General features: G+C 47.2%; 1 protein-coding gene across 1 annotated transcript in view; it reads left to right on the forward strand.

Moving 5' to 3' along the window:
* Positions 1-599: 599 nt before the first annotated feature.
* The window catches only part of recql4 (RecQ helicase-like 4), a 63,298-nt gene continuing 51,894 nt past the window's right edge, over positions 600-12,003 (forward strand). Inside the window, exons 1-4 of the mRNA XM_067968644.1 lie at positions 600-671; positions 3,483-3,561; positions 7,108-7,238; positions 11,685-11,718. Of these exons, the coding sequence (XP_067824745.1) occupies positions 7,155-7,238; positions 11,685-11,718 (118 nt within the window). The 5' untranslated portion in view covers positions 600-671; positions 3,483-3,561; positions 7,108-7,154. The remainder of the gene's footprint in view (positions 672-3,482; positions 3,562-7,107; positions 7,239-11,684; positions 11,719-12,003) is intronic.

Consider the following 12,003-nt stretch of genomic DNA (forward strand, 5'->3'; position numbering starts at 1 on the left):
GCAATCCAGAAACCGCTCTGTCCATCGCCCGATTTTAGTGACGCGGGCATATGCCAGGACCGTATTGCATCCTGGCCGTGTTGTGGCCCAGTTCTCTGTTGCAAGTCCGGCCGGAGTGAAACGCAAGAAAATGTCGCTCTGATTTTTCACCCGGATAGCTTGGGAGAGTGTCAGGGAGATTAATCTTTAATGCTGGGAGACTCCAGGATTGCACCACTGGGTCCCACTGAAATAAACCGAACCGCTGCTGCCTGATTGCGACCACCCCCCGCCAATTTACCTTGCTGCCAGCCTGGCCACCCAATATTGGGCTGGATTGGCCTGAATAGGGCGAGCTGCATCAGGTTCTAACGAAAGGTTCTTCGATCTGAAACGTTAGTTCTGTCTCTTTCTACAGATGCTGCCTCACTTGCTGAGGTTTTCCGGCATTTTCTGCATTAGGATGCCCATTTGGTGCTCACAGCTCCCCCGGTTCTTCAAAATATCTTCGGCCCTGGAACTGGCGGTCTTGACGGCCGGATCGCCGCCCAAAACTTAAAAGCGACTGTGTGTTTCTTTAATTAAAGCGCCCGGCTGCGCGCGCGGGGGCAGGCTCGGTCACGTGACGCTAAAGGCGGGAAGCCTTTCTCCAGAACCTTCCGGCGGGGAGCAGCGCTCAGCACCGGCCTCAAGTAAGTGGGACCCGCGGCCGCTCACCGCTTCCTGCTGCAGCCTTTCATTACAAAAACCCGGCGGGGGAAGAGAATTATGCGGAGGGCGTTGGACAATAAATCGGCCACATTTCCTACCGCTCTCACACCGGTTCCTCGGGCCGTGTCGTCCGTTCCCTCCTGAGCCTCACCACCCGGGAGGGAGAGGCGCAGGCGCACTGCCACTCAGGCCGGGGCTGTTACCATGGAGACGGAGTGACAGCTGACGAACGCTGCTGACAGAGAAATACGAGGCTCCATTGAGCTCGCCCTTGGCTATTTCAGTTCGTTTTCTTCCCCAGTCCATTTCTTGATATAATCTCAGTATATCTTGTTCACATTCCTTCCCAACCACTGCAAATACGGAGCAATCAGTCAGCATGGGATGGTAAACTTTCCCCAGACTTGTGAATTTCTTTTTTATTCGTTCATGGGATGTGGGCGTCGCTGGCGAGGCCGGCATTTATTGCCCATCCCTAATTGCCCTTGAGACGGCGGTGGCGAGCCGCCTTCTTGAACCGCTGCAGTCCGTGTGATGACGGTTCTCCCAGTGCTGTTACGAAGGGAGTTCCAGGATTTTGACCCAGCGACGATGAAAGAACGGCGATATATTTCCAAGTCGGGATGGTGTGTGACTTGGAGAGGAACGTGCAGGTGGTGTTGTTCCCATGTGCCTGCTGCTCTTGTCCTTCCTGGTGGTAGAGGTCGTGGGTTTGGGAGGAGCTGTCGAAGAAGCCTTGGCGAGTTGCTGCAGTGCATCCTGTGGATGGTACACACTGCAGCCACGGTGCGCCGGTGGTGAAGGAAGTGAATGTTTAGGGTGGTGGATGGGGTGCCAATCAAGTGGGCTGCTTTGCCCTGGATGGTGTCGAGCTTCTTGAGTGTTGTTGGAGCTGCACTCATCCAAGCAAGTGGAGAGTATTCCATCACACTCCTGACTTGTGCCTTGTAGATGGTGGAAAGGCTTTGGGGAGTCAGGAGGTGAGTCACTCGCAGCAGAATACCCAGCCTCTGACCTGCTCTCGTAGCCACAGTATTTATATGGCTGGTCCAGTTCAGTTTCTGGTCAATGGTGGGGGATTCGGCGATGGTAATGCCGTTGAATGTCAAGGGGAGGTGGTTAGACTCTCTTGTTGGAGATGGTTATTGCCTGGCACTTATCTGGCGTGAATGTTACTTGCCACTTATGAGCCCAAGCCTGGATGTTGTCCAGGTTTTGCTGCATGTGGGCTTGGATTGCTTCATTATTTGAGGGGTTGCGAATGGAACTGAACACTGTGCAATCATCAGCGAACATCCCCATCTCTGACCTTATGATGGAGGGAAGGTCATTGATGAAGCAGCTGAAGATGGTTGGGCCAAGGACACTGCCCTGAGGAACTCCTGCAGCATTGTCCTGAGGCTGAGATGATTGGCCTCCAACAACTACTACCATCTTCCTTTGTGCTAGGTATGACTCCAGCCACTGGAGAGTTTTCCCCCTGATTCCCATTGACTTCAATTTTACTAGGTCTCCTTGGTGCCACACTCGGTCAAATGCTGCCTTAATGTCAAGGGCAGTCACTCTCACCTCACCTCTGGACTTCAGCTCTTTTGTCCATGTTTGGACCAAGGCTGTAATGAGGTCTGGAGCCGAGTGGTCCTGGCGGAACCCAAACTGAGCATCGGTGAGCAGGTTATTGGTGAGTAAGTGCCGCTTGATAGCACTGTCGACGACACCTTCCATCACTTTGCTGATGATTGAGAGTAGACTGATGGGGCGGTAATTGGCCGTATTGGATCTGTCCTGCTTTTTGTGGACAGGACATACCTGGGCAATTTTCCACATTGTCAGGTAGATGCCAGTGTTGTAGCTGTACTGGAACACCTTGGCTAGAGGTGCAGCCAGGACTGGTGACAAAAAGCTTGGTCAAAGAGTAGGGTTTTAAGGAGCGTTTTAAAGGAGGGTAGAGAGACGGAGAGGTTTGGGGAGGGAATTCCAGAGCTTAGGGCCTAAGCAGCTGAAGGCACGGTCGCCAATGATGAAGCGATTAAAAAAAATCAACGATGTGGAAGAGGCAAGAATTATAAGAGTCCAGAGATCTTGGCGGGCTGTAGAGTTGGAGGAGGTGTGGCTGCTGAGGGATTTGAAAACTAGGATAAGAATTTTAAAATCAAAGCATTCCCGGATTGGGAGCCAATGCAAATCAGCGAGCACAAGGGTGATGGGTGAACGGGACTTGGTGCGAGTTAGGATACGGGCAGCAGAGCTTTGGATGAGCTCCAGTTTACGGAGGGTGGAGGATGGGAAGCCGGCCAGGAGAGCATTGGAATAGTCCAGTCTAGAGGTAACAAAGGCATGGATGAGGGTTTTAGCAGCAGATGAGCTGAGGCAGGGACGGAGACAGGCGATGTTACAGAGGTGGAAGTAGACGGTCTTGGTGCGGATATGTGGTTGGAAGCTCATTTCGGTCTAATAGGACGCCAATGTTGCGAACGGTCTGGTTCAGTCTCAGACAGTGGCCAGGGAAAGGGATGGAGTCGATGACTAGGGAACAGAGTTTGTGGCGGGGACTGAAGACAATGGCTTCAGTCTTCCCAATATTTACATGCAATTAACAATGTATTTCAAGGCTATTATATTTGTTATGTGCTTGTTAACAGCTTTTAAAACGTTTTGACAAGCAGCTTTTCAGTGGTGCCATTTTGAGAAGACGATTGAGCTGCCACTATTTTTGGCATACAGCATACCTGGAAGAGCTGCATTATATTGTCATCATACACATGGTATTATCATGATGCTTTCTCTTCTAGAACCAAGTGACTACACATCACTTGCCGATTTATAGTGACACTCCTCGTTTAAAGACAGCAAAATTACATCATGCTCCAGGTAAATTCATTTTGTGTATGTGTTATTGTTCTGAGATCATAATAACTCCAGATCATAATAACTCGCTGCGTTAAAAAAAAATTCTCCTCATCTCCCTCCTGGTTCTCTTACCAATTATCTTAAATCTGGTTACCAACCCTGTCACCAGTGGAAACCGTTTCTCTTTATTTAGTCCATCAAAACCTCTTCATAATTTTGAACACCTCTATTAAATCTCCCCATAACCTTCCCTGCTCTAAGGAGAACAACCCCAGCTTCTCCAGTCTCTTCACATAACTGAAGGCCCTGATCCCTGGTACCATTCTAGTAAATCTGCTCTGCACCCTCTCCAAGGGTTAGCTGTGATGCCCTCCACGGTCCAAACTGCCTGCCTGCACTGACTGTTTAAGCTCACACCTGAAGAATGACTCTAGTGTAAGGTAGCCAGCATCTGAAATTGTAACCTAAATGTTCACTGCTACCAACAGGAGAAGAAGGACTAAAGGCAGAAATACTGGAGGCAAGGAAGCCAAATTAACATTGGTAACCTCAGCATGTGCACCTAGACCAAAGCATGCATAGAAATATTTTTTACTCTAAATTACTCGGGCAAATTTTTCAAATAAAATATTTCTACAAATGCTTGCAGCTTTCTAAGAGGGGAATGTTGTTTAATCTTTTCATTGCCAGTGATTATTTTTGCCCATTTCAGTGGCACTAAGAAAGTGGGAATAACCACTTAAATTAACTGAAGCAGTAAAACAATTCATATGGTCTGGTGTTTAACTCTCTTCAGAACCCCTGCCTTTTCCCTGATCACCAGCATTCGGGTACAGTAGCATAGTGGTTATGCTACTGGACTAGTAATCCAGAGGCCTGGACTAAGTCATTAGTTCAAATCCCACCACGGCTGCTAGGGAATTTAAATTCAATTAATTAAATAAAATCTGGAATTAAAAGCTAGTATCAGTCATGGTGACTATGAAACTACCGATTGTCGTAAAAACCCATCTGGTTCACTAATGTCCTTTAGGGAAGGAAACCGGCCGTCGTTAACAGGTCTGGCCTATATGTGACTCCAGACCCACAGCAATGCAGTTGATTCTTAACTGCCCTCTGAAATGGCCTAGCAAGCCACTCGGTCGCACAATCCCACTGCAAAAAGTCATAATAACAATAAAACCGGACGGACCACTAGGCACCGTACACGACAAAGGCAAACCAAGCCCAGTCGACCCTGCAAGGTCCTCCTCACTAACATCCGGGGACTTGTGCTAAAATTCGGAGAGCTGTCCCACAGACTAGTCAAGCAACAGCCTGACATAGCCATACTCGTAGAATCATACCTTTCAGCTGATGTCCCAGACTCCTCCATCACCATCCCTGGGTATGTCCTGTCCCACCGGCAGGACAGACCCACCAGAGGTGGCAGCACAGTGGTATACAGTCAGGAGGGAGTGGCCCTGGGAGTCCTCAACATTGACTCTGGACCCAATGAAATCTCATGTCATCAAGTCAAACATGGGCAAGGAAACCTCCTGCTGATTACCACCTACCACCCTCCCTCAGCTGATGAATCAGGCCTCCTCCATGTTCAGCACCACTTCAAGGAAGCACTGAGGGTAACAAGGGCACAGAATGTACTCTGGGTGGGGGACTTCAATGTCCATCACCAAGAGTGGCTCGGTAGCACCACTACTGACCGAGCTGGCTGAATCCTGAAGGACATGCTGCCAGACTGGACCTGCGGCAGGTGGTGAGAGAACCAACATGAGGGTAAAACCTACTTGACCACGTCCTCACCAATCTACCTGTCGCAGATGCATCTGTCCATGACAGTATTGGTAGGAGTGACCACCGCATGGTCCTTGTAGAGACGAAGTCCTGTCTTCACACTGAGGACACCGTCCAACGTGTTGTGTGGCACTACCACTGTGCTAAATGGGATAGATTCAGAACAGATCTAGCAGCTTAAAACTGAGCATCCATGAGGCGCTGTGGACCATCAGCAACAGAATTGTATTCCAGCACAATCTGTAACCTCATGACCTGGCATATCCCTCACTCTACCATTACCAACAAGCCAGGGGATCAACCCTGGTTCAACGAGGAGTGTAGCATGCCAGGAGCAGCACCAGGACAAAGCAGCCCATCCACCACCTTAAAAAGTCACTCCCTGCACCACCGGTGCACTGTGGCTGCAGTGTGTACCATCCACAAGATGCACTGCAGCAACTCGCCAAGGCTTCTTCGACAGCACCTCCCAAACCCACGACCTCTACCACCTAGAAGGATAAGGGCAGCAGGCACACGGGAACACCACCACCTGCACGTTCTCCTCCAAGTCACACACCCTCCTGACTTGGAAATATATCGCCATTCCTTCATCGTCGCTGGGTCAAAATCCTGGAACTCCCTTCCTAACAGCACTGTGGGAGTATCTTCACCACACGGACTGCAGCGGTTCAAGAAGGCAGCTCACCACCACCTTCTCAATGGCAATTAGGGATGGGCAATAAATGCTGGCCTTGCCAGCGATGCCCACATCCCATGAATGAAGTAAAAAAAACCTCTCACAATTCCCTTTAGCCTCTGCCCAGGAGTAACTCGTAATCTAATTTTTTTTAAAACTCATTTCAATTTTTTCCTCTTAAGACACTGACTCGTGCTGGGGGTATGGATTGACACATGCAGTTTTCTGGGATGCTTTTCAGTTATGGGGCAATTATAGGCACATCTGATTGTAGACACTTATTGTAATTTGATTTCTTCTTTTAAACAAAACCAAGCCTTTTTGAAGGAACCTGATGGGATGAGAGGGTCGGATGAGCTGGTGGGGAGGAAAACTAGTTGAAGGTGGGTGGGGTTCTGGCCTTTCGACACCCACCCTTTAGCAGAGCGACTGGATGGTGGGTAATGGGGGGAGATGAGTGATGGTGGAGGGGAGGATAAAGGATTGAATGGGCCATTCGTGGGAGATGGACTAAAAGATATTTTGGAGGGGGTTGGGACACGTACAGTTTCCAACACGACAGCGATCAGGAGCGGGAATTCTGGCTAATTTTTCTCCCCCGTTTAAGGTTGCTGAATCCAACTGCAGAGCCAGTACTGTCACCCTGGCTGAGATAAGTTAACTCAGCAAATCCTTCTGGTGTAAATAGATTAACAGCAGACTGGGCAGTGCATCTACCCACTAATTCACTGGGGCGGCTATTTGACTGCTAGTTAAATATTCAGAAAATATGACTTTTTTAATCAACTTATGATAAATTTGCAATTTCCCATATCTGAGTTTCCCAAAAGATCTTCCAGAAAGTCATAAAATCATACAGCACAGAGGGAGGCCATTTGGCCCATTGTGCCTGTGTCGGCTGTCTGAAAGAGCTATCCAATTAGTCCCACGCCCCTGCTCTTTCCCATAGCCCTGCAAATTTTTCCTTTTCAAGTATTTATCCAATTCCCTTTTGAAAGTTACTATTGAATCTGCTTCCACCGCCCTTTCAGGCAGCACGTTCCAGATCATTACAACTCAAATGGAGTTTTATGTTTTTTTCTCCTCCCCTGTAGAGACACATGAAATACTGAGAGAAACCAATGCAGACTGCTTTTGGGAAATGGACCGATACAATGAGTTAAAACTTCTGCTGAAGAAGTGGGAGACTTCGTTCTTTCAGGAACACAAGCGGAAGCCAAATAAGGTAGGTGCTGTGCCCTGAGTACAAAGTGTCAACAGTTTGAAAATCCATCAGAAACGCTGGCTGATCAACCGAGGGGCAGGCCCGACAGTTTCCAGGAAGCATTAGTCCTAGGCACGCAGCCAACAAATATAAACTGACTTATGAAGGAGCCCTTAGCTTGTGGGGCATTCAAGGTTTTAAGAAAGATAGAATTTGCATTTATATTGCACCTTTCACATCCTCAGGACTTCCCGTAGTGCTTCACAACCAATGAAGTATTTTTTTGAAATATAGTCACTATTGTTATGTAGGCACAGCAAGGGCTCATAAACATTAAATTAAATGAATGACCAGTTAATCTGTAGGGCTGTTCACCATACATGTTTATTTAATAGCTGTGTTAATGAGGGCGGTTACTGTTTTGAAACCTGTAAATGGCTGATCACCTAATCAATTTATGAGAGGCACAAAGTTTTTTTTTATGTCCTTTTGTTCTGGAATATCTTCCAACGAATTTGGAGCGATATCTTGTATCGTATTGCACGATGACAGCAGTCAATCTGAGGCCCTCAGGGGTATGAGGCAAATCATAGACTCTCTCTCTGGCGCCAGAGTGAACTTAAGAAGTAAGTGACAGTGTTTCAAGAGTTGGTTTAATGTTGAGGGTTAACACAGGAGAAGTAACTTAATGGGGGAAAGTTGCTTAATTCAAATTACTGGATAATTCCTTTTTTTAGTGCACAAATAACTGATAGATTATTTTTGGGTAGAAAATCATTGGTCCATTCAGCCAACACTTCTAACTCACGCATCAGGTTCCTTACTGTGATTCTAGAAATAATAATCCTTTATCCTATTTATTTACAGGAACTCATGCAATCTGATTTTAAAACCTGCCATAGTTTCTGTTCCCACCCCAGCTAGTTTTCCACATGTCCTTCACATAGAAACTTAGAAAATAGGAGCAAGAGTCGGCCATTCGGCCCTTTGGGCCTGCTCCACCATTCAAAATGATCATGGCTGATCGTCTAACTCAGTACCCTGTTCCCGCTTTTTCCCCATATCCCTTTAGCATTAAGAAATATATCTATCTCCTTCTTGAATACATCTAATGACTTGGCCTCCACTGCCTTCTGTGGTAGAGAATTCCACAGGTTCACCACCCTCTGAGTGAAGAAATTTCTCCTCATCTCGGTTCTAAATGGCATACCCCGTATTCTGAGACTGTGACCCCTGGTTCTGGACTCCCCAGCCATCGGGAACATCCTCTCTGCATCTAGAAAACTCTCCAGTGGCTGGAGTCATACCTGGCACAAAGGAAGATGGTAGTGGTTGTTGGAGGCCAATCATCTCAGCCCCAGGCATTGCTGCAGGAGTTCCTCAGGGCAGTGTCCTTGGCCCAACCATCTTCAGCTGCTTCATCAATGACCTTCCCTCCATCATAAGGTCAGACGTGGGAATGTTCACTGATGATTGCACAGTGTTCAGTTCCATTCGCAACCCCTCAGATAATGAAGCAGTCCGTGCCCGCATGCAGCAAGACCTGGACAACATCCAGGCTTGGGCTCATAAGTGGCAAGTAACATTCGCGCCAGATAAGTGCCAGGCAATGACCATCTCCAACAAGAGAGAGTCCAACCACCTCCCCTTGACATTCAACGGCATTACCATCGCCGAATCCCCCACCATCAACATCCTGGGGGTCACCATTGACTGGACCAGCCATATAAATACTGTGGCTACGAGAGCAGGTCAGAGGCTGGGTATTCTGCGGCGAGTGACTCACCTCCTGACTCCCCAAAGCCTTTCCACCATCTACAAGGCACAAGTCAGGAGTGTGATGGAATACTCTCCACTTGCCTGGATGAGTGCAGCTCCAACAACACTCAAGAAGCTCAACACCATCCAAGATAAAGCAGCCCACTTGATTGGCACCCCATCCACCACCCTAAACATTCACTCCCTTCACCACCGGCGCACAGTGGCTGCAGTGTGCACCATCCACAGGATGCACTGCAGCAACTCGCCAAGGCTTCTTCGACAGCACCTCCCAAACCCGCGACCTCTACCACCTAGAAGAACAAGGGCAGCAGGCGCATGGGAACAACACCACCTGCACGTTCCCCTCCAAGTCACACACCATCCCGACTTGGAAATATATCGCCGTTCCTTCATTGTCGCTGGGTCAAAATCCTGGAACTCCCTTCCTAACAGCACTGTGGGAGAACCGTCACCACACGGACTGCAGCGGTTCAAGAAGGCGGCTCACCACCACCTTCTCGAGGGCAATTAGGGATGGGCAATAAATGCTGGCCTCACCAGCGACGCCCACATCCCGTGAACGAATAAAAAAAAAAGTCTGTCTAGTCCTGTTAGAATTTTATATGTTTTGATGAGATCACCTCTCATTCTTCTAAACTCTAGTGAATATAGGCCTAATCGACCCAATCTCTCCTCATACCTCAGTCCTGCCATCCCAGGAATCAGTCTGGTAAACCTTCATTGCACTTTCTCCATGGCAAGGACATCCTTCCTCAGATAAGGAGACCGAAACTGCACACGATATTCCAAATGTGGCCTTACCAAGGCCCTGTATAACTGCAGTAAGACATCCCTGCTCCTGCACTCAAATCCTCTTGCAATGAAGGCCAACATACCATTCGCCTTCCTAACTGCTTGCTGCACCTGAATGCACACTTTCAGCGACTGGTTACAAGGACACCCAGGTCTCGTTGCACCTCCCCTTTTCCCAATCTATCATCATTCAGATAATAATCTGCCTTTCTGTTCTTACAACCAAAGTGGATAACCTCACATTTATCCACATTATACTGCATCTGCCCTGTTCTTGCTCACTCACCCAACTTGTCTAAATCACATTGGAGCCTCTTTGCATCCTCCTCACAGCTCACATTCCACCCCAGCTTTGTGTCGTCTACAAACTTGGAAATGTTACATTTAGTTCCCTCATCCAAATCATTGATATAAATTGTGAATAGCTGGAGCCCAAGCACTGATAAGAACATAAGAACATAAGAAATAGGAGCAGGAGTAGGCCAATCGGCCCCTCGAGCCTGCTCCACCATTCAATAAGATCATGGCTGATCTGATCCTAACCTCAAATCTAAATTCATGTCCAATTTCCTGCCCGCTCCCCGTAACCTCTAATTCCCTTTACTTCTAGGAAACTGTCTATTTCTGTTTTAAATTTATTTAATGATGTAGCTTCCACAGCTTCCTGGGGCAGCAAATTCCACAGACCTACTACCCTCTGAGTGAAGAAGTTTCTCCTCATCTCAGTTTTGAAAGAGCAGCCCCTTATTCTAAGATTATGATCCCTGCGGTACCCCACTAGTCACTACCTGCCACCCAGAAAAAGACGCGTTTATTCCTACTCTCTGTTTCCTGTCTGTCAACCAATTCTCAATCCATGCCAGTATATTCCCCCCAATCCCATGTGCTTTAATTTTGCACACTAACCTCTTATGTGGGACCTTATCAAAAGCCTTCTGAAAATCCAAATACACCACATCCACTGGTTCTCCCCTATCTATTCTACTAGTTCTTAATGTTGCCCGGCTTTCTTTTCTTTTGAAATCCTTAGGACTAAACGTATTCCCCTAGTCCTTCAACTCTGTGCCCAACAGAAATTTGCTGGATCTAATTCATCTAAGCCACTAAAAACTTTAAAGGTCTTTATCAAATACTCCTCCTCATTATTCTCCTCTTTTCAAGAAAGTGAAGTTCCAGGGTAGATATAACTCGGTCCTCTTACGTTGAGGAGTCAGTCTTGTAGCCCTCATTGGGACTCCCTTGAATAACTCCAAATCATCCTGTAATATGGAGACCAAAACTGAGTACTGTACTCCACATGCGATTCCACCAAGACCAGATACTACTTCAAAAATTACTCCTTTGGACTGCCCATGAGCATTGAACTGTCTGTTTTAGTGACCTGTACATCAAAATCCCCAGACCTTTTCTGCTCTGTTACCTCAAGTGCATTACTATCTAACACGAATTCCATATGCTTTTACCTAAACCTAAGTTTTTACACTTGTGTTCAACTCCATTTGCTGTCCCTCTGTCCACTGTCCTAGCCTGTCAAGATCTTTCTGGATTATTACATCTTGGTTAGCATCACTGGCTACTGCATCCAATTTGGTGTCTTCTGCAAACTTACAAAAGTTGCACAATATTTTAAAACTACTACTTCATACGTGTGATTGTCTGTACTGGTTACTGTGAAGGGAAAGCAATATGTGACGGCACAGAGTGATGAAGTGACCGGTTTAGCTAATGCTGTGTATTGTTGCCATGGCTTCAGGTAGCCACAGATTATAAAGTACGATTCCATAATAGTCTTTTTACTTTGTGATGGGGTGTGTGTGAAGAGGGTGCTTCTGTACAGTGTACATGTGTGTCTACACACAAAACTTAAAGTTCCCCAATTTTCCTTTCATTCAGGTAGATGTGGCTGGTGCTTCGGAGGAGACCCAAAGTAAGCGATGAATGAAAGACTTTTCCAGAATATATATATGTATACACACAGAGGTTTTTTTGGGGGGGAATGAATGGAATCTCCTTTTTTATCTACAGAATCTGGGGGACAGGGAAGAATGATAGGGAAGGAAAGAAAGGAGGGGCAGTGGCAGTATTGATTAAGGAGAGTATTGCAGTGCTGGAGAGAGAAGATGTCCTGGAGGGGCCAAGGACAGAATCTATATGGTTAGAGTTAAGAAACAATAGAGGTGCTATTACATTACTGGGTGTATTCCATAGGCCA

The sequence above is a fragment of the Heptranchias perlo genome, chromosome 2 (assembly GCF_035084215.1).
Source record: "Heptranchias perlo isolate sHepPer1 chromosome 2, sHepPer1.hap1, whole genome shotgun sequence".
Taxonomy (NCBI): Eukaryota; Metazoa; Chordata; class Chondrichthyes; order Hexanchiformes; family Hexanchidae; genus Heptranchias; species Heptranchias perlo.